This window comes from Haematobia irritans, chromosome 1, assembly GCF_050003625.1.
Source record: "Haematobia irritans isolate KBUSLIRL chromosome 1, ASM5000362v1, whole genome shotgun sequence".
Classification (NCBI taxonomy): domain Eukaryota; kingdom Metazoa; phylum Arthropoda; class Insecta; order Diptera; family Muscidae; genus Haematobia; species Haematobia irritans.
This window is the reverse complement of record NC_134397.1, coordinates 104,459,854-104,484,100: the sequence shown is the minus strand read 5'-3', so window position 1 is coordinate 104,484,100 and position 24,247 is coordinate 104,459,854. Positions and strand designations below refer to the sequence as shown.

Here is a 24,247-nt window from a genome sequence, read left to right as displayed (position 1 = left end):
TATCGATGATTCAGTTTAATTCGAAAAAAGTCACAGCAGATCGCATTTACGCCATTCCCCACATTTCCTACACCAAATACAAAAAGATATTTTCCATTTAGATTGTGATACAGTATAATTGATTTCCTTAAATGTATGCCTCTTTTTTACTTTTAAAATAATTTTAGTTAATCTCAAGAATACAACATAAAACATATAGACTAAATATAATTGTGACAAAATAATTTACTTCTAACTTAGATAAATATTGCATCTAAAATGATCAACAGCATATGTATATTCGACCTTGTATCTTCTATAAAGAGTTTCCCATTAAAAAAATCACAAGAGAGATTGTTCTATGTTGGGGTGCATTAATTTGGAGAAGTTACGTTAGGTACTTATTCGAATATACATAGCATTTATAAATACAAACTAATATAATAGGCTAATGTAAAAGAGTAAGGTACATTATTTGATTTTTATTTTATGCAATTTAAGTTTAAAGCCCAACATCTCACTGAGAACCCCAGATAAGGCTGATAAGATCACAACTTTAATAGTCGTAAACAAGTATGGATTGGCACTGAGTCCCGAAATTTTAAAAGGAGTCTCAAGCTCTTTCAACAAATCGGCAGCCAGTTTCAAAACACTATTGGATACCATAAGTTCGTCTTTCTTCTTCGGCTTTTTTTCAATCTGATAAAGAAACAGTTAAAATACACTGCACAGGAGATTTAATATATTCGAATATTTACCTGCAAATATAAATTAATTTGTTCCGTTATTAAAACTGAAACGGACCGATATTTATGATGTATCTTATTGCCCAGAGTCATAAAGCGTAATAAGAATATGCCGATAGTGCTGGACCACATTAAGGCTTCTAAATTTAAGTGAGAGTGAAGATGGACAGAATCTTTAAGCCATTCTACACTCAAAAAAGCCAGCAAAAGCAGTGTAACAATGAATGCTGCAGATACAATTATATCAACGGAACGTTGAGGCCCTCTTTTCTATAAAGAAATATGTAAATTACAATACAGGTAGATTACTTCTATGTGTCAATCCATAAAAGTGAACATATTCCTCTGCAACGAAAGTGGATGATATATACAAACCTTTAAGTAGGATCGCACACTTAGCCAAGTTTTTATGTTTCTGACTTTATTTAATCGAAAATGGGGTAAATTTGACTTTCGAGCACGTCGCGATGATGTCAAATGCGAGAATAACTTTGCATAGAGAAATCTTAAAGAATAATAATGAGAAGTTAGAGTATGTTCTAGTGTGATATTCCAATTTGGTCCTCTTACCGCTGTTTGAAAGTTCGTTCGGCAACACTGAAAATCATGAAGAGTATCATTGTTAAACATAGGCGATTTATAAAGCCTATCATCAAAATTGTTCTTTCCCATTTCGTGTGGCCAAATGCAAACCCAAATATGGCGGTTAGCGAAAACGATGCTTTCTCCCACAGCATCATGGGCAGATCGAAGTAATTTATTTCACTAGATTTTTCCGAATCCATAGTAATTTCGCACAATCTGCAGAAAGAAGGTATCAGGGAAAGTATAAAGGAAAACAATATACCGATGTATATGTAGTCATTTGTTTCCGGCATTAACTCTACATTTTCAATAATGGAAGAGGAAATTTCCAAGACAGACATTTGTGCTTTCTTTATCTCTCGATGATCCCAAACAGTGCAACTAACTAAAATCAAAGAAATTACAAGATTATATTTCAATGAGATCATCTCTGGTATATTCTCACTTCTATCACTGGTTCCATGGGGATTTAAAATTGTGTTTGGCGTATAGTCCAAATCAGATACGTGTTCGTCAGAATATTGATTGGCTTTGTAATCATCAGAATTATCATAATCCGAACTGTAACTGCATTCGTCACCTAAAGTAATTTAATAAACATTTTTAGTCTGTAGAATAATTAATCAATGCTTCTTACTATTTGTTGTTATGCCCAACCATTCGGTTGCAGATGTAGTGCAGTCGTTGCAGTTTGATGTGACCTGCGACGCTGGACTCGATACCAGTTCACCATCATCACCCTCTTCTTCAGTCTCATCGCTACTAACATCTCTCGTTTTATTGATTGTCCTATTATGGGCTATATATTCGACATTAGACGCTGCTATTTGAACTTTGTTTTTGCGCTAATTGAGAAAGATTAACCACTTAATACAACGAAATATTTCTGAGAAATTCCTACCTCCATTAACTGCTCCACTCTTTCATGATTGTTTAGTACACTACGTAAACGCAATGCTTGTGGAGAAACATTGGTATCTTCCCCACTCGAACTTTTGCCATTGAGACTTTCAAAACCATCATCATCTCCAACAGTACGTCGTAAATTTTCATTTTCTACGACATTTTGAGGTGTTGGCTGAGGTGCTGGAAGTGCATTGATCATGTCAGTACTATTTGTTGTTCTACTGATTAAATCATCGTAGAATTCTTCAATATCATTACGATCCGTTTTTATGGGCGATGTATTTGGACTGTTTGAAGATAAACTAGACATATCACCTTGCTGAGAAGTATGGGTACTGCTCGTTGTCGAAACCGATTGTGGTGATGTTTGCTGTTGTTTTTCCTGAGTGTGTGATGCAAAGGTTACATTTCGTTTCCCCATACAATTATTATCTGTTTGAGACATTTGTACGTTTTCGAGATTGGTAAGTTCTGCGGCCTCTAACTTATTGTGTGGAACGAATGGAGCGTCAATTTTCAAAGATGATGGAGGAACTTTCAAAGCACTAGTACTTGCTGTCACAACATTAGTAGTAGATACATCTAATGTTGACTTGCTAGGATTAGCAATGAATTCATTAACACCCGACTTTTTATTTTCCAGTTGGTCATGATTGCGTAGCCTAAAAAAAACATCATGTATAACATAGCTTATTGTCACCATATAACAATGCACTTACTTAACCAGCTTTTTTCGTCTACGTAGTTTTCCAGTACTTCTTTGGCTAGCATTTGAATATCGCCTCCTTTTACACTTTACTGATCCACTTTGCTGCGCTATATTGGTGGCTACTATTTGCGAATGTATTAAACTTAGAAGAAGACTTAAAGCCATAGGAATCAATAGCTCCGATATTGAAATCACGTGCTGAAAGTGGGAAAAATCCTTATAAATGTAATACATTTGGGACTAAATATAGAGGGCGATTTACTTCTGTATCCGATTTTTCATCGTTTGTGTATGTTGCCGTTCGATTTGTATCAGCTTTACCTTGAATGTTTGAATCATCTTTTACATTATAGCTGTATACTGCTAAATTTACCATTTGGCTCATATATAGAAAAAATAATAGACCGAACGCATTCGGGGAAGTCTGTTTGACCCACCATTGGGCATACAATGGGAGGAAAAGATAGCGCAATACTGATAGGCGTATCACAGTTGTAAGCGATTGCTTGGGCTTTGCCTTGGGGAAAGTAGAACCTGTGGTTATATTAAAATATTAAATCTAAACTCTGCTTGAATTAATAAAATATGTTATACCCCTAACTAAATCCACATCTATAAGCTCAGTTTTAAGTTTGGCAGTCTTAAGCGTCACTCCGCTGTTGAAACCATCTAGTATTTTCATTTCCACTGTCTTCTCCCATGGTTCTTTGTCATAGGTTCCAATCTTTTTCTGATACCTACAAGTATTTAAGGAGTACATTACTCAATTTACTTGAAACGACAAATGACAATCTGGGAGACACATTCCATTTTGGTCTTAGTATCATCTGTTACAGATTACCAATAAATTTTCGGCATATTGTGTATGACATTGTATTTCCAAATTCTCAAGGGCATCGAGATTGATTTTCTAAGTTTACCAATCTCCACCCTCGAGGAGTGTGTGCTCTGTAAAATAATTCCTAAGATTAAACAATTCACTTACCATGAAACAATTTCATCCAGTATCATAATTTTGGTAAAAATTAACAATCAAACAAGAATTAGTGTTTACTATTGTTGATAATGAATGGACGAAGAAATTATAAGAGACAGTGATGAAAAAATCTCAAGATTCCAAAGTATAGTTGGTAATGGAATACTCGCAATGTATTCATTGGCTTATTTCTCTTTTCTAAAATCTTCTTTAATGTGCTATTTTATAATTAACTTTCAATTTAGAAATTTGTTGCTGCATCTTTTGTTTGTATATTTTCGAGTACTTTTATGCTCAACATAAACCAACTCACAAACTTTCCCATCAGCTGTGAAGAGGCCAAATTATAAGACTAGTGTCCAGATTATAAGATTTGTCATACAACTTATAGAGTAGGTTGCAATTAAAGATTAAAGTTATTGCCAATCAACAAAAATACATTGCTTTTATTCAACATGCTTTCAAACCTTTCTCAAGGAGTATAGGCCGATAGTGCAGTGCCTGTTTTAACTAAAGGTGGGTATTAAGTTCGCTAAAATGGCTAAAATGGAAGCTATGTCACTAAAAAAACAGGCATAAATGTTGTGATGGTTTAATTAAAACACGATTAAATTAGTTAAATGAGAGTTGAGTTTTATTATGCGTGCTTCTTTTAAGAGATGTTAAACAAGAGAGAGACTTAAAGCGGAAGCTGAGATCAATGACAAAGTAGTGATGACAAGTATAAAAGTAAATGTCAAAAACAAGGATATAATAATAAATAGTATGGCCAGATTTTTCATACCAACACCTCCACTAAAAGCTGGCTATACAAATGTAAGTCCCAATATCGAGGCACATTTCAAGAGTTTTTCCTTATGCGCTTTACAGACTATCAGTTATTCCAGACGACAGTGCTCGTGTCGAACATATCCCATATATTGTGCACAATATAAGTTAAGTCCGAAGGCATAATCGATACTGCTGCATGTTTATGGGATCGATAACACATTTACCGATTATTTAGTCATCGCCGACAAGTCATATCGATTCGACACACTGCAAGATTCCTTACAAACACCGACATTCCGTCCGGAATAACTGATAGTCTGTAAAGCGCATTAGTCACTGGTTTTGTAAGAAAATCAGCCGCCATATTCTCTGACGATTCATATTGAAGCCTTATATGACCATCGTTTAATTTTTCCCGAACAAAATGATGACGCACGTCTATGTGCTTTGAACGAGCATGATAGGCATACGTCGATGCCAGGTTTAAGGCACTTTTATTGTCACAATAGATTAATATGCCGCCATCATTTAAATTTTCATACAAGTCTTGTTGAAATTGCCGCAACCACTCGGCCTCCTGTACAGCTGCTGCCATAGCCATGTACTCCGCTTCTGTCGTGGATAAGGCTACTGTAGTTTGTCGCTTGCTGTTCCAGCTAATAGCACCTTGATGAATAAACACATACCCTGTGCACGATCTTCTATCTGACAAATCACTAGCATAGTCGGCATCGCAATATCCACATATTTCAAAATCAGCATTTTTCTTGTAGGTAATTTTTGTATCTATTGTACCCTTAAGGTACCTAAAGATACGCTTCACAGCTGTCCAATGCGAATTATCAAAATTATTGTTGAACTTACTCAGATAATTCACTGCGTATGCCAAGTCCGGTCGTGTTCCTTGAACCAAATATAGAAGACAGCCTATGGCTTCTTTATACGGAATGTTATCGGAGCACTTTAAATCCGATCGAGGCTTTGTTAGCTTTACATTGAAATCAAAAGGCGTCGAAACTGGTTTGTATTCATCCATATTAAATCGTTTCAAAAATTCGGCAGCATACGTTGACTGGTCTATATAAATCTCACCCTTCTGGTGATCTCTTCGTATTCGTAGCCCAACACAACTTTTCGCTTCTCCTAAATCTTTCATAGAAAATTTTCTTTGAAGTTCCTGTTTCACCTTTTTTTTAAGCTCAGTGTTATTAGTAAAAATCAACAGGTCATCATCATATACGGCGATGATAAATATATTGGAGTCACTAATATCAAAATAAATACATGGGTCTAATTTTGACTGCTTCAGTTTCAAACTTTTCAAAACGGTATCCAATTTTATATTCCACTGACGTCTCGCTTGTTTTAAACCGTAGATAGCCTTATTAAGTTTGCAAACCTTACCATTGGTATCGCTATATACACCCTCTGGTGCCACCATATATATTTGCTCATCTAAATCTCCTTGCAAAAAAGCGGTTACCGCATCCATCTGCTCAATTTCAAAATCGTATTTGGCTGCTATTGACAATAAGTATCTTATTGATGTATAACGGACGACTGGAGAATAAGTCTCCTGAAAGTCAATACCAGGTCTCTGCGAACATCCCTTGATTACTAATCGAGCCTTATACCGCTGAACAAATCCATTTTCGTCACGCTTTTTCTTGAAAACCCATTTGCATTTTATAGGTTTAGTATTTGGAGGTAAATCAACCAATGCCCAGGTGTTGTTGTCCATTAAGGATTTGTATTCCGCAACCATGGCTTGCCTCCACTGCTTATATTCAACACTATTTAAAGCTTCATCCACAGACAATGGATCATCAACAACGTCAGCCTCCACTAAATACAAATAATAGTCTTTCATATGAACAGGCTTTGGAGTGCGAGCTGAACGACGGACGGTGTTATTTTCGTTTGTTTCCAATTCGGTTTCAACTTGATTTTGTTCTGGGGGATCATAAAATGAACCACTGCTTTCACTGTCTGTTGACAACTCAACACTGTCTTCAAAAACGTTGGAGCAAACAGTACCACTATCACCATTTGTACCATCACTGACATTTGTACCATCACCATTGGTCGTATCATCATCTGTGCCATCACTTTCTTGTTGACAACCAATTTTGTAAACAACATCAAGAAATTTATATCCATCGAATTCTGAATTTGATTGTCTTTGGGGAAACTCGTCCTCAAAAAATTCTACATCCCGGCTCTTTACTAAACGTAAACCATCTAGTTCTAGAAGACGATAGCCTTTGGTGTCTTCACAATAGCCAACGAATACGAATTCTTGTGATTTTGCATCCCATTTCTTCCTCTTCTCTTTGGGTACATATGCAATGGCTCGACAACCAAAAGTTCGGTGGTGCGACAAATCTAATTCTTCGCCAGTCCACATTTTTTGTGGAATATTTTTTGCAACAGAGGCAGAAACGGAACGATTTATGACATATACGGCATTCGCAACAGCTTCTGCCCAAAACTTTTTTGGTAATCCAGCATGAAATAACATACAGCGCGCCTTTTCAACTATCGTCCTGTTAGCACGTTCGGCGGCCCCATTTTGCTGTGGGCTATACGGTACTGTAGTCTGATGCTGTATTCCGCTGTTGATGAGTATTGATGACAGCTGTTGATTACAATACTCCGTGCCATTGTCCGTACGCAAGCATTTAATCTTTTTGCCGGTCTCATTCTCGACACGGGATTTAAAATGTAAAAATAATGCTGGTACTTCCGTTGTTGCCTGCAAAAAATATACGAAGATTTTACGCGAAAAATCGTCAATGAAAATCATAAAATACTTAGCTCCTCCAATAGATGTCTCCTCCATCGGGCCACAAAGGTCCGAATGCACAAGTTCAAGTAAATCTTTTGTACTGGACGTAGACTTTTTGAACGGCTTTCTTGACATTTTGCCTTTAAGGCACGACACACACTTTTCAGTTAATGACATCTCAAATTTCATTCCATTTACACGCTTCTGTGTCTTCAACATATCTTGATGGTTCAAATGTCCCATTCGGGCATGCCATAATGAAAAACTTCCACTTTTTGCAATCATGCACATATGATTTGTATGACCATCCAACTTATACATACTGTCCTTCTGACTAGCTGTAGCCACAATTTTGTTATTTTTTGATATAACACCCTTTTTGTCCAGAAATTCGACGGTGTAGCCTCTTTTTACAATTTGACTGACGGATAAGAGATTTGCAATCAATTCGGGAACATAAAGCACGTTAAAAATTGTTATATCCAACAATTCACCATCAATTTTTAGCTGCATTTTTATGTCACCCACACCTTTTACTGGCAGTCGCTCCTTATTGGCCACAAAAATTTCCTTGATATGTGACTCTTTTACTTCTATAAACCAATCCACTCTCATCGACATATGAAGACTTGCGCCTGAGTCTACAAACCAATCATTAGGATTAATGGCACCAGCTACAAAGACAGTGCAAAATCCATGTGCGCTGTTGATGTTATCTATTTTCTTTTTGTCTCTGCAGTTAGTTGCTATATGCCCAAACCGATTGCAATTGAAGCAGCGAAGATTTTTTTTATTTGGAAAATTTTTCTTCTTCTTCCTGTCGGTAAAAAAGCTGCACTGTTGCTGCTACTCGGGTTTTTTACATCTTGCAAAAGCTTAGTTTTTATAGCGTCACACGTAATCTTCACTCCAGAGCTTTCAATACCCATTATCATTGGCGCGTATTCTTCTGGTAAGCCTGCCAAGAGTAATGTTCCGATCCATTCGTCGCTTACTGGCATATCAACTTCTTTCAACTTATGAGCAGTGGACACAATCTTGCTTACATACTCTTCAATATTCTCGGACGATGAAAAAGTTGTTGTAATAAGCTGCCGCAACAAACCAACACGGCGGGTCAACCCAGAATCTTGAAAGGCGGCTTTTAATTTGTCCCAAACTTCCTTCGAAGTCGCAGCATCTTCAATGTGGACATAATTAATTTTGTCGACTAACAAAATAATTTTGGTTTTTGCTTTTATGTCAGCTTTGACATCTCTTCCACCTGCGGGATAAATTCCTTGGACCGTATCCCATAACTCCTCATGCTGAAGTAGATTTTTCACTGCAAATGACCACGATGCATAATTCTCTCTTCCGATCAGTTTTTCAACATTAAAATTTGTATCAAACGCCATTCTATACAAATTCAATTCTTGTTTCTCTCAAAACGGTTTAACTAATTTAATAAACGGACTCTGGGCCCATAACCTGTTGTGATGGTTTAATTAAAACACGATTAAATTAGTTAAATGAGAGTTGAGTTTTATTATGCGTGCTTCTTTTAAGAGATGTTAAACAAGAGAGAGACTTAAAGCGGAAGCTGAGATCAATGACAATTAAAGTAGTGATGACAAGTATAAAAGTAAATGTCAAAAACAAGGATATAATAATAAATAGTATGGCCAGATTTTTCATACCAACACCTTCTTTCTCAATTTGCATGCCAATTCACTCTTTGGCGCCAAAACGCTAAGACTGTGGAGTATTTTGATGTACAACATAGCGAACAATAAAAACTCTAATATGTCTACAATTTCTGTTTGTGCTGTACCGTGAGATGTTCATTCTTAATAAAATAATAAATAAAATTATTTTATTATTGTCTAAATTTTGCACGACAACAAACCAATCCACCGAAGTTGCAAAAACTTTTCTAATTTCATTGTTACCACGTTTTCTTTATGAATGCATTTTTATTGAAAATAATTGAACCTTCACATTGAGAAACATTCTCAATGTGATTTCAAGCCCAATAAATACAAATGTTTGAAAAATGCTAAATTTCAACAATTTTTCAAAGGATTAGGGTAATGTTCAATTTGAGAAATTGTTGAAAAAATCGCGTTCTCAACAAAAAACAGACATTACCCTCCCTCAACAGTGAAATTCAACACATTAGCAATATCTCAAGTGTTATCCTCAAATGCATCGCTACTCAATATATATATATATATATATATATATATATATATATATATATATATATATATATATATATATATATATATATATATATATATATATATATATATATATATATATATATATATATATATATATATATATATATATATATATATATATATATATATATATATATATATATATATATATATATATATATATATATATATATATATATATATATATATATATATATATATATATATATATATATATATATATATATAATTGAGTTAATTTAAAGGTGAGAGCTATGTTCGGTTTTTCCACCAAAACACTAAACTAAAAGTGCAAAAATATAATCGTCTTCATATATATTTTTGCACTTTTAGTTTAATTTGAAGAAGATAATTACATTTAATTGGTGCGCATTTTATTTTTTATCGAGATTTCATCAAGCTTTAGCAGAATTATGTTTGTTTACATTTACAATTTTGATTATTTTAGAAAAAGTAATCGAGAAAATAAAATGATTTTCAACTCGAAAACCGAACATAGTACCCACCTTTCATAGCAAAAATGTTACTACATACATATTTTAATAAATCCAACAGAAAATCAAAAAATGTTTGTGCTAATTCATAGGTCGTTTGGAAGATTTTCCATGTTATTTACTACCACTACGACCGCCATAACTTTCGCATACTCTACCACATTGCATTCGATTAAATTTATGTGCTTCTTCAGCACAGCGTTCTTTGGTTTTAGCAAAAGGTTCAGCCATGGTCGGGAGTCAGATGGTTTATCCTGACCAGCTTTTTCAGGTACAGGAATTAATTCCGATGCTATGCCCCAATCGGATCGAGTTCTATAACTAAATATAGCACTCTTACTGTATTCTTCGATATTTCTTCTATGACCAGGCCACGTGAGGCAATATCAGTTGCTATAAGATTGTTTACTTCACCAGAGATAATATCTGCAATAGCGAAACCCATCTAATTTTAAATCATTAGACAAATCATCAGCTAAAGCCTCCACATATTTAATAAAAATCTTTACTAAATAGAATTTTTCATTCTCTTCAACAATTTCGATGGTTTGCTCGACCAAATCCAATGATACATCACGCACCGGTATGGGGTTGTTCAAATAACCGTCGGTAAAATGTCGGACTTCTAGCACTTGTCATTACGGGTTTTTTTATCGAGCCGTATATCCAACGATATCTTCCGAATCTGAGGTTCAAAACCCATATCCAAAATACGATGAGCTTCATCTAAAAATAGATAAGTAATAGTGGCTGTGTCAATAACATTCGCTTGTACAATTTAAACGATCAGGAGTGCAGATAATAATTTCCATGCTACCTCCAACACATCCAATTTGTTCACGGCGATTGCCTTATCCATAAATCGTATTCCTGAATGAATTTTGTTGTTCCCTTCTGTTGTGATGGTTTAATTAAAACACGATTAAATTAGTTAAATGAGAGTTGAGTTTTATTATGCGTGCTTCTTTTAAGAGATGTTAAACAAGAGAGAGACTTAAAGCGGAAGCTGAGATCAATGACAATTAAAGTAGTGATGACAAGTATAAAAGTAAATGTCAAAAACAAGGATATAATAATAAATAGTATGGCCAGATTTTTCATACCAACACCTCCACTAAAAGCTGGCTATAGAAATGTAAGTCCCAATATCGAGGCACATTTCAAGAGTTTTTCCTTAGTCACTGGTTTTGTAAGAAAATCAGCCGCCATATTCTCTGACGATTCATATTGAAGCCTTATATGACCATCGTTTAATTTTTCCCGAACAAAATGATGACGCACGTCTATGTGCTTTGAACGAGCATGATAGGCATCCGTCGATGCCAGGTTCAAGGCACTTTTATTGTCACAATAGATTAATATGCCGCCATCATTTAAATTTTCAAACAAGTCTTGTTGAAATTGCCGCAACCATTCGGCCTCCTGTACAGCTGCTGCCATAGCCATGTACTCCGCTTCTGTCGTGGATAAGGCTACTGTAGTTTGTCGCTTGCTGTTCCAGCTAATAGCACCTTGATGAATAAACACATACCCTGTGCACGATCTTCTATCTGACAAATCACTAGCATAGTCGGCATCGCAATATCCACATATTTCAAAATCAGCATTTTTCTTTTAGGTAATTTTTGTATCTATTGTACCCTTAAGGTACCTAAAGATACGCTTCACAGCTGTCCAATGCGAATTATCAAAATTATTGTTGAACTTACTCAGATAATTCACTGCGTATGCCAAGTCCGGTCGTGTTCCTTGAACCAAATATAGAAGACAGCCTATGGCTTCTTGATACGGAATGTTATCGGAGCACTTTAAATCCGATCGAGGCTTTGTTAGCTTTACATTCAAATCAAAAGGCGTCGAAACTGGTTTCCATTCATCCATATTAAATCGTTTCAAAAATTCGGCAGCATACGTTGACTGGTCTATATAAATCTCACCCTTCTGGTGATCTCTTCGTATTCGTAGCCCAACACAACTTTTCGCTTCTCCTAAATCTTTCATAGAAAATTTTCTTTGAAGTTCATGTTTCACCTTTTGTTTAAGCTCAGTGTTATTAGTAAAAATCAACAGGTCATCAACATATACGGCGATGATAAATATATTGGAGCCACTAATATCAAAATAAATGCATGGGTCTAATTTTGACTGCTTCAGTTTCAAACTTTTCAAAACGGTATCCAATTTTATATTCCACTGACGACTCGCTTGTTTTAAACCGTAGATAGCCTTATTAAGTTTGCAAACCTTACCATTGGTATCGCTATATACACCCTCTGGTGCCACCATATATATTTGCTCATCTAAATCTCCTTGCAAAAAAGCGGTTACCGCATCCATCTGCTCAATTTCAAAATCGTATTTGGCTGCTATTGACAATAAGTATCTTATTGATGTATAACGGACGACTGGAGAATAAGTCTCCTGAAAGTCAATACCAGGTCTCTGCGAACATCCCTTGATTACTAATCGAGCCTTATACCGCTGAACAAATCCATTTTCGTCACGCTTTTTCTTGAAAACCCATTTGCATTTTATAGGTTTAGTATTTGGAGGTAAATCAACCAATGCCCAGGTGTTGTTGTCCATTAAGGATTTGTATTCCGCAACCATGGCTTGCCTCCACTGCTTATATTCAACACTATTTAAAGCTTCATCCACAGACAATGGATCATCAACAACGTCAGCCTCCACTAAATACAAATAATAGTCTTTCATATGAACAGGCTTTGGAGTGCGAGCTGAACGACGGACGGTGTTATTTTCGTTTGTTTCCAATTCGGTTTCAACTTGATTTTGTTCTGGGGGATCATAAAATGAACCACTGCTTTCACTGTCTGTTGACAACTCAACACTGTCTTCAAAAACGTTGGAGCAAACAGTACCACCATCACCATTTGTACCATCACTGACATTTGTACCATCACCATTGGTCGTATCATCATCTGTGCCATCACTTTCTTGTTGACAACCAATTTTTGATTGTCTTTGGGGAAACTCGTCCTCAAAAAATTCTACATCCCGGCTCTTTACTAAACGTAAACCATCTAGTTCTAGAAGACGATAGCCTTTGGTGTCTTCACAATAGCCAACGAATACGAATTCTTGTGATTTTGCATCCCATTTCTTCCTCTTCTCTTTGGGTACATATGGAATGGCTCGACAACCAAAAGTTCGGTGGTGCGACAAATCTAATTCTTCGCCAGTCCACATTTTTTGTGGAATATTTTTTGCAACAGAGGCAGAAACGGAACGATTTATGACATATACGGCATTCGCAACAGCTTCTGCCCAAAACTTTTTTGGTAATCCAGCATGAAATAACATACAGCGCGCCTTTTCAACTATCGTCCTGTTAGCACGTTCGGCGGCCCCATTTTGCTGTGGGCTATACGGTACTGTAGTCTGATGCTGTATTCCGCTGTTGATGAGTATTGATGACAGCTGTTGATTACAATACTCCGTGCCATTGTCCGTACGCAAGCATTTAATCTTTTTGCCGGTCTCATTCTCGACACGGGATTTAAAATGTAAAAATAATGCTGGTACTTCCGTTGTTGCCTGCAAAAAATATACGAAGATTTTACGCGAAAAATCGTCAATGAAAATCATAAAATACTTAGCTCCTCCAATAGATGTCTCCTCCATCGGGCCACAAAGGTCCGAATGCACAAGTTCAAGTAAATCTTTTGTACTGGACGTAGACTTTTTGAACGGCTTTCTTGACATTTTGCCTTTAAGGCACGACACACACTTTTCAGTTAATGACATCTCAAATTTCATTCCATTTACACGCTTCTGTGTCTTCAACATATCTTGATGGTTCAAATGTCCCATTCGGGCATGCCATAATGAAAAACTTCCACTTTTTGCAATCATGCACATATGATTTGTATGACCATCCAACTTATACATACTGTCCTTCTGACTAGCTGTAGCCACAATTTTGTTATTTTTTGATATAACACCCTTTTTGTCCAGAAATTCGACGGTGTAGCCTCTTTTTACAATTTGACTGACGGATAAGAGATTTGCAATCAATTCGGGAACATAAAGCACGTTAAAAATTGTTATATCCAACAATTCACCATCAATTTTTAGCTGCATTTTTATGTCACCCACACCTTTTACTGGCAGTCGCTCCTTATTGGCCACAAAAATTTCCTTGATATGTGACTCTTTTACTTCTATAAACCAATCCACTCTCATCGACATATGAAGACTTGCGCCTGAGTCTACAAACCAATCATTAGGATTAATGGCACCAGCTACAAAGACAGTGCAAAATCCATGTGCGCTGTTGATGTTATCTATTTTCTTTTTGTCTCTGCAGTTAGTTGCTATATGCCCAAACCGATTGCAATTGAAGCAGCGAAGATTTTTTTTATTTGGAAAATTTTTCTTCTTCTTCCTGTCGGTAAAAAAAGCTGCACTGTTGCTGCTACTCGGGTTTTTTACATCTTGCAAAAGCTTAGTTTTTATAGCGTCACACGTAATCTTCACTCCAGAGCTTTCAATACCCATTATCATTGGCGCGTATTCTTCTGGTAAGCCTGCCAAGAGTAATGTTCCGATCCATTCGTCGCTTACTGGCATATCAACTTCTTTCAACTTATGAGCAGTGGACACAATCTTGCTTACATACTCTTCAATATTCTCGGACGATGAAAAAGTTGTTGTAATAAGCTGCCGCAACAAACCAGCACGGCGGGTCAACCCAGAATCTTGAAAGGCGGCTTTTAATTTGTCCCAAACTTCCTTCGAAGTCGCAGCATCTTCAATGTGGACATAATTAATTTTGTCGACTAACAAAATAATTTTGGTTTTTGCTTTTATGTCAGCTTTGACATCTTTCCACATGCGGGATAAATTCCTTGGACCGTATCCCATAACTCCTCATGCTGAAGTAGATTTTTCACTGCAAATGACCACGATGCATAATTCTCTCTTCCGATCAGTTTTTCAACATTAAAATTTGTATCAAACGCCATTCTATACAAATTCAATTCTTGTTTCTCTCAAAACGGTTTAACTAATTTAATAAACGGACTCTGGGCCCATAACCTGTTGTGATGGTTTAATTAAAACACGATTAAATTAGTTAAATGAGAGTTGAGTTTTATTATGCGTGCTTCTTTTAAGAGATGTTAAACAAGAGAGAGACTTAAAGCGGAAGCTGAGATCAATGACAATTAAAGTAGTGATGACAAGTATAAAAGTAAATGTCAAAAACAAGGATATAATAATAAATAGTATGGCCAGATTTTTCATACCAACACCTTCTTTCTCAATTTGCATGCCAATTCACTCTTTGGCCAAAACGCTATGACTGTGGAGTATTTTGATGTACAACATAGCGAACAATAAAAACTCTAATATGTCTACAATTTCTGTTTGTGCTGTACCGTGAGATGTTCATTCTTAATAAAATAATAAATAAAATTATTTTATTATTGTCTAAATTTTGCACGACAACAAACCAATCCACCGAAGTTGCAAAAACTTTTCTAATTTCATTGTTACCACGTTTTCTTTATGAATGCATTTTTATAGAAAATAATTGAACCTTCACATTGAGAAACATTCTCAATGTGATTTCAAGCCCAATAAATACAAATGTTTGAAAAATGCTAAATTTCAACAATTTTTCAAAGGATTAGGGTAATGTTCAATTTGAGAAATTGTTGAAAAAATCGCGTTCTCAACAAAAAACAGACATTACCCTCCCTCAACAGTGAAATTCAACACATTAGCAATATCTCAAGTGTTATCTTCAAATGCATCGCTACTCAATATATATATATATATATATATATATATATATATATATATATATATATATATATATATATATATATATATATATATATATATATATATATATATATATATATATATATATATATATATATATATATATATATATATATATATATATATATAAAGGGTGATTTGTTAAGAGCTTGATAACTTTTTAAAAAAAAAAACGCATAAAATTTGCAAAATCTCATCGGTTCTTTATTTGAAACGTTAGATTGGTCCATGACATTTACTTTTTGAAGATAATTTCATTTAAATGTTGACCGCGGCTGCGTCTTAGGTGGTCCATTCGGAAAGTCCAATTTTGGGCAACTATTTCGAGCATTTCGGCCGGAATAGCCCGAATTTCTTCGGAAATGTTGTCTTCCAAAGCTGGAATAGTTGCTGGCTTATTTCTGTAGACTTTAGACTTGACGTAGCCCCACAAAAAATAGTCTAAAGGCGTCAAATCGCATGATCTTGGTGGCCAACTTACCGGTCCATTTCTTGAGATGAATTGTTCTCCGAAGTTTTCCCTCAAAATGGCCATAGAATCGCGAGCTGTGTGGCATGTAGCGCCATCTTGTTGAAACCACATGTCAACCAAGTTCAGTTCTTCCATTTTTGGCAACAAAAAGTTTGTTAGCATCGAACGATAGCGATCGCCATTCACCGTAACGTTGCGTCCAACAGCATCTTTGAAAAAATACGGTCCAATGATTCCACCAGCGTACAAACCACACCAAACAGTGCATTTTTCGGGATGCATGGGCAGTTCTTGAACGGCTTCTGGTTGCTCTTCACTCCAAATGCGGCAATTTTGCTTATTTACGTAGCCATTCAACCAGAAATGAGCCTCATCGCTGAACAAAATTTGTCGATAAAAAAGCGGATTTTCTGCCAACTTTTCTAGGGCCCATTCACTGAAAATTCGACGTTGTGGCTCGTTAGTAAGTCTATTCATGATGAAATGTCAAAGCATACTGAGCATCTTTCTCTTTGACACCATGTCTGAAATCCCACGTGATCTGTCAAATACTAATGCATGAAAATCCTAACCTCAAAAGAATCACCCTTTATATATATATATATATATATATATATATATATATATATATATAATTGAGTTAATTTAAAGGTGAGAGCTATGTTCGGTTTTTCCACCAAAACACTAAACTAAAAGTGCAAGCATATAATCGTCTTCATATATATTTTTGCACTTTTAGTTTAATTTGAAGAAGATAATTAAATTTAATTGGAGCGCATTTTATTTTTTATCGAGATTTCATCAAGCTTTAGCAGAATTATGTTTGTTACATTTACATTTACAATTTTGATTATTTTAGAAAAAGTAATCGAGAAAATAAAATGATTTTCAACTCGAAAACCGAACATAGTACCCACCTTTAATAGCAAAAATGTTACTACATACATATTTTAATAAATCCAACAGAAAATCAATAAAATGTTTGTGCTAATTCATAGGTCGCTTGGAAGATTTTCCATGTTATTTACTACCACTACGACCGCCATAACTTTCGCATACTCTACCACATTGCATTCGATTAAATTTATGTGCTTCTTCAGCACAGCGTTCTTTGGTTTTAGCAAAAGGTTCAGCCATGGTCGGGAGTCAGATGGTTTATCCTGACCAGCTTTTTCAGGTATAGGAATTAATTCCGATGCTATGCCCCAATCGGATCGAGTTCTATAACTAAATATAGCACTGTTACTGTATTCTTCGATATTTCTTCTATGACCAGGCCACGTGAGGCAATATCAGTTGCTATAAGATTGTTTACTTCACCAGAGATAATATCTGCAATAGCGAAACCCATCTAATTTTAAATCATTATACAAATCATCAGCTAAAGCTTCCACATATTTAATAAAAATCTTTACCAAATAGAATTTTTCATTCTCTTCAACAATTTCGATGGTTTGCTCGACCAAATCCAATGATACATCACGCACCGGTATGGGGTTGTTCAAATAACCGTCGGTAAAATGTCGGACTTCTAGCACTTGTCATTACTGGTTTTTTATCCAGCCGTATATCCAACGATATCTTCCGAAACTGAGGTTCAAAACCCATATCCAAAATACGATGAGCTTCATCTAAAAATAGATAAGTAATAGTGGCTGTGTCAATAACATTCGCTTGTACAATTTAAACGATCAGGAGTGCAGATAATAATTTCCATACTACCTCCAACACATCCAATTTGTTCACGGCGATTGCCTTCTCCAAAAATCGTATTCCTGAATGAATTTTGTTGTTCCCTTCTTTCTCAATTTGCATGCCAATTCACTCTTTGGCGCCAAAACGCTATGACTGTGGAGTATTTTGATGTACAACATAGCGAACAATAAAAACTCTAATATGTCTACAATTTCTGTTTGTGCTGTACCGTGAGATGTTCATTCTTAATAAAATAATAAATAAAATTATTTTATTATTGTCTAAATTTTGCACGACAACAAACCAATCCACCGAAGTATTTAAGTATTAAGTATTTTTTTATTTGAGACTTATTCTTTTCGATTACATTGATGATATGAACTTTTCGATAAGTTAGTGGTAAACTTAGAACTATATCTGTCTTGTTCTAATACACAGTTTAATAATGTAAAATAGCTCTTGCTTTAAAGTGAAAAAGAATCGATTGTGCAATGCACATGACATGAATGAAAAAAAGGCTTGCTCAAACAGCCTTTGTTGTTTTCTTACAGAGCGCGAGTGTCTGTTATTAGAGTAAATAAATAAATAAGACTAAAATTACGACTATAAAACACTTAAAACGAGTTAACAAATTGTGTGTTAGCGACGAAGGCTAATATAATAGCTATTGGTGTAAAATGGTAAGTATTTGTTACACTAGTATCACAGTTTAATCGAATATACATGAGTATAAGGTAGTTAAGTATTGTAATAAGACTAATTGTCTATTATAGAAAAAAGTTATTGCACATATTTCATTTTAGAGACTAATTAAGAAAATAATCGAATATACATGAGTATGTCTACCCTATACTGTTGTAATATGACTGATTGTCTATTATAGAAAAAAAGATATTGCACATATTTCATTTTAGAGACTAATTAAGAAAATAAAAGTTTCTTATAATAACTAATTATCCTCTATGTGTTCCTGGTGTAGTTTTCTGGAAGAATTGCGGCAAGATATAATTGGCTGATTCATTGTCAAGAATTTCATTAATGATGGCAACAGACGAGAGATATTTAGAATCAGACCAATTAGAGTTTTCCTCAATGTTGTAGATTGTACTCATCAAGTCATTTTCATGTGCTGCAAGCTTCTCGATGAATGTTCGTTGGAGGTTAAGGGCGTACCTACAAAATGGTTGGACTCCAGATGTTTCATAAATATATGAATTGGAGAATTTTTTTCACGGCTTTGGTAATGTTTGTTGACACATTTCCTTAATATTTTTCTTTCAAGGATTTCTAATTCATTAGCCACTGTCGGCGAGATAGTGAACCAGATTGGAAATCCGTATAATAATATTGGTCTTATAGCCACTTTATATATTAGGAGTTTTGTGGTTTGGGGTAAGTATTTATTACCCAGGATGTATGAGAATGACCCAAGTATACGTTTTGTCTTTTTCAGTGTTGACCGGGCGTGAGTGTAGAACTTTAGCAAATTGTCGAATGTAACTCCTAGATATTTTATTTCTGTTTCAAAGGGAATTTCGATGCCATTCAGAGTAAGTTTCAATGATTTGCTCTCAGGGACTACAAACCTGGGACTTGCGTGAAGATACCGACGTAGGCAACTTTTTTAATTACAACAACCACCGAAATAACAGGGTGACACAGAGTTGCAAAAACCATATAAAATGCAAATAGTACGGAATTTATCAACTGTGGTGCCCACAAAAATTATGGAAAAACAAAATATGACCAAAAATTTAGCGAATATAATGAATAAAGATATGTTTAACAAAATTATTAATGTTTAGATGTGAAGGTATTACTACCACAAATTGTTTAAACTGTGATTTAAAGCAGTATGTGCACCCTTTCCGCGTAAAACAAGAGGACAACCTCAAGTCCCAGGACTTGCGTGAAGATAACTTTTTTAATTACAACCACCGAAATAACAGGGTGACACAGAGTTGCAAAAACCATATAAAATGCAAATAGTACGGAATTTATCAACTGTGGTGCCCACAAAAATTATGGAAAAACAAAATATGACCAAAAATTTAGCGAATATAATGAATAAAGATATGTTTAACAAAATTATTAATGTTTAGATGTGAAGGTATTACTACCACAAATTGTTTAAACTGTGATTTAAAACAGTATGTGCACCCTTTCCGCGTAAAACAAGAGGACAACCTCAAGCACAAACTTCGCTCCTGGTGCCAAAATAATAGCTTCGTTCAAAATTCCGCTAATGTGACATCAAAGTGGAGGTCATTACCTACATTTTGATGTATGGCATGTGTTCCAACAGTGTTTTTTTACGAAGATATCCTGGATTCCAAGTTTTCAACTGGGTGGCAGAACATAGATTCTACCATGGAAGCCAGGAACGGGCTTCGTTCAAAATTCCGCTAATGGGACATCAAAGTGGAGGTCATTACCTACATTTTGATGTATGACATGTGTTCCAACAGTGTTTTTTTACGAAGATATCCCTGATTCCAAGTTTTCCACTGGGTGGCAGAACATAGATTCTACCATGGAAGCCAGGAACGGACTTCGTTCAAAATTCCGCTAATGGGACATCAAAGTGGAGGTCATTACCTACATTTTGATGTATGGCATGTGTTCCAACAGTGTTTTTTACGAAGATATCCCTGATTCCAAGTTTTCCACTGCGGGGCAGAACATAGATTCTACCATGGAAGCCAGGAACGGACTTCGTTCAAAATTCCGCTAATGGGACATCAAAGTGGAGGTCATTACCTACATTTTGATGTATGGCATGTGTTCCAACAGTGTTTTTTTACGAAGATATCTCTGATTCCAAGTTTTCAACTGGGGGAGGCAGAACATAGATTCTACCATGGAAGCCAGGAACGGACTTCGTTCAAAATTCCGCTAATGGGACATCAAAGTGGAGGTCATTACCTACATTTTGATGTATGGCATGTGTTCCAACAGTGTTTTTTTACGAAGATATCCCTGATTCCAAGTTTTCCACTGGGGGGCAGAACATAGATTCTACCAGAGTAAGTTTCAATGATTTGCTCTCAGGGACTACAAACCTGGGACTTGCGTGAAGATACCGACGTAGGTAACTTTTTTAATTACAACAACCACCGAAATAACAGGGTGACACAGAGTTGCAAAAACCATATAAAATGCAAATAGTACGGAATTTATCAACTGTGGTGCCCACAAAAATTATGGAAAAACAAAATATGACCAAAAATTTAGCGAATATAATGAATAAAGATATGTTTAACAAAATTATTAATGTTTAGATGTGAAGGTATTACTACCACAAATTGTTTAAACTGTGATTTAAAACAGTATGTGCACCCTTTCCGCGTAAAACAAGAGGACAACCTCAGGTCCCAGGACTTGCGTGAAGCTACCGACGTAGGTAACTTTTTTAATTACAACAACCACCGAAATAACAGGGTGACACAGAGTTGCAAAAACAATATAAAATGCAAATAGTACGGAATTTATCAACTGTGGTGCCCACAAAAATTATGGAAAAACAAAATATGACCAAAAATTTAGCGAATATAATGAATAAAGATATGTTTAACAAAATTATTAATGTTTAGATGTGAAGGTATTACTACCACAAATTGTTTAAACTGTGATTTAAAACAGTATGTGCACCCTTTCCGCGTAAAACAAGAGGACAACCTCAAGCACAAACTTCGCTCCTGGTGCCAAAATAATAGCTTCGTTCAAAATTCCGCTAATGTGACATCAAAGTGGAGGTCATTACCTACATTTTGATGTATGGCATGTGTTCCAACAGTGTTTTTTTACGAAGATATCCTGGATTCCAAGTTTTCAACTGGGTGGCAGAACATAGATTCTACCATGGAAGCCAGGAACGGGCTTCGTTCAAAATTCCGCTAATGGGACATCAAAGTGGAGGTCATTACCTATATTTTGATGTATGACATGTGTTCCAACAGTGTTTTTTTACGAAGATATCCTTGATTCCAAGTTTTCCACTGGGTGGCAGAACATAGATTCTACCATGGAAGCCAGGAACGGACTTCGTTCAAAATTCCGCTAATGGGACATCAAAGTGGAGGTCATTACCTACATTTTGATGTATGGCATGTGTTCCAACAGTGTTTTTTACGAAGATATCCCTGATTCCAAGTTTTCCACTGCGGGGCAGAACATAGATTCTACCATGGAAGCCAGGAACGGACTTCGTTCAAAATTCCGCTAATGGGACATCAAAGTGGAGGTCATTACCTACATTTTGATGTATGGCATGTGTTCCAACAGTGTTTTTTTACGAAGATATCCCTGATTCCAAGTTTTCAACTGGGGGAGGCAGAACATAGATTCTACCATGGAAGCCAGGAACGGACTTCGTTCAAGATTCCGCTAATGGGACATCAAAGTGGAGGTCATTACCTACATTTTGATGTATGGCATGTGTTCCAACAGTGTTTTTTTACGAAGATATCCCTGATTCCAAGTTTTCCACTGGGGGGCAGAACATAGATTCTACCAGAGTAAGTTTCAATGATTTGCTCTCAGGGACTACAAACCTGGGACTTGCGTGAAGATACCGACGTAGGTAACTTTTTTAATTACAACAACCACCGAAATAACAGGGTGACACAGAGTTGCAAAAACCATATAAAATGCAAATAGTACGGAATTTATCAACTGTGGTGCCCACAAAAATTATGGAAAAACAAAATATGACCAAAAATTTAGCGAATATAATGAATAAAGATATGTTTAACAAAATTATTAATGTTTAGATGTGAAGGTATTACTACCACAAATTGTTTAAACTGTGATTTAAAACAGTATGTGCACCCTTTCCGCGTAAAACAAGAGGACAACCTCAAGTCCCAGGACTTGCGTGAAGATACCGACGTAGGTAACTTTTTTAATTACAACAACCACCGAAATAACAGGGTGACACAGAGTTGCAAAAACCATATAAAATGCAAATAGTACGGAATTTATCAACTGTGGTGCCCACAAAAATTATGGAAAAACAAAATATGACCAAAAATTTAGCGAATATAATGAATAAAGATATGTTTAACAAAATTATTAATGTTTAGATGTGAAGGTATTACTACCACAAATTGTTTAAACTGTGATTTAAAACAGTATGTGCACCCTTTCCGCGTAAAACAAGAGGACAACCACAAGCACAAACTTCGCTCCTGGTGCCAAAATAATAGCTTCGTTCAAAATTCCGCTAATGTGACATCAAAGTGGAGGTCATTACCTACATTTTGATGTATGGCATGTGTTCCAACAGTGTTTTTTTACGAAGATATCCTGGATTCCAAGTTTTCAACTGGGTGGCAGAACATAGATTCTACCATGGAAGCCAGGAACGGGCTTCGTTCAAAATTCCGCTAATGGGACATCAAAGTGGAGGTCATTACCTACATTTTGATGTATGACATGTGTTCCAACAGTGTTTTTTTACGAAGATATCCCTGATTCCAAGTTTTCCACTGGGTGGCAGAACATAGATTCTACCATGGAAGCCAGGAACGGACTTCGTTCAAAATTCCGCTAATGGGACATCAAAGTGGAGGTCATTACCTACATTTTGATGTATGGCATGTGTTCCAACAGTGTTTTTTACGAAGATATCCCTGATTCCAAGTTTTCCACTGCGGGGCAGAACATAGATTCTACCATGGAAGCCAGGAACGGACTTCGTTCAAAATTCCGCTAATGGGACATCAAAGTGGAGGTCATTACCTACATTTTGATGTATGGCATGTGTTCCAACAGTGTTTTTTTACGAAGATATCCCTGATTCCAAGTTTTCAACTGGGGGAGGCAGAACATAGATTCTACCATGGAAGCCAGGAACGGACTTCGTTCAAGATTCCGCTAATGGGACATCAAAGTGGAGGTCATTACCTACATTTTGATGTATGGCATGTGTTCCAACAGTGTTTTTTTACGAAGATATCCCTGATTCCAAGTTTTCCACTGGGGGGCAGAACATAGATTCTACCATGGAAGCCAGGAACGGACTTCGTTCAAAATTCCGCTAATGGGACATCAAAGTGGAGGTCATTACCTACATTTTGATGTATGGCA

General features: G+C 35.8%; 1 protein-coding gene and 1 long non-coding RNA gene across 4 annotated transcripts; both read right to left on the bottom strand.

The window, feature by feature from the left end:
• Positions 1–89: 89 nt before the first annotated feature.
• On the bottom strand, positions 90–4,212 carry LOC142221538 (protein phtf-like). Its single transcript, XM_075291292.1, has 11 exons — positions 3,911–4,212; positions 3,520–3,662; positions 3,188–3,459; positions 2,936–3,123; positions 2,212–2,878; positions 1,948–2,155; positions 1,756–1,890; positions 1,296–1,695; positions 1,101–1,230; positions 738–995; positions 90–678 (listed from the first exon to the last, which is right to left on the bottom strand). Exons 1-11 carry the CDS (start codon positions 3,934–3,936, stop codon positions 451–453), a joined length of 2,655 nt encoding a protein of 884 aa, XP_075147407.1. The 5' UTR covers positions 3,937–4,212; the 3' UTR covers positions 90–450.
• Positions 4,213–8,963: 4,751 nt separating this feature from the next.
• Positions 8,964–18,446, bottom strand: LOC142221537 (uncharacterized). Of its 3 annotated transcripts, XR_012718099.1 has the most exons (8): positions 18,185–18,446; positions 17,878–18,093; positions 17,408–17,813; positions 15,456–15,596; positions 10,997–11,070; positions 10,689–10,905; positions 10,220–10,624; positions 8,964–9,288 (listed from the first exon to the last, which is right to left on the bottom strand). It is a non-coding gene; the product is annotated as an uncharacterized LOC142221537 (long non-coding RNA). The 3 variants fall into 3 exon arrangements; XR_012718100.1 differs by lacking the exon at positions 8,964–9,288 and having other exon boundaries at positions 10,265–10,605; positions 18,185–18,445; XR_012718101.1 differs by lacking the exons at positions 8,964–9,288; positions 10,997–11,070; positions 15,456–15,596 and having other exon boundaries at positions 10,265–10,624; positions 18,185–18,444.
• Between the last annotated feature and the right edge of the window lie 5,801 nt (positions 18,447–24,247).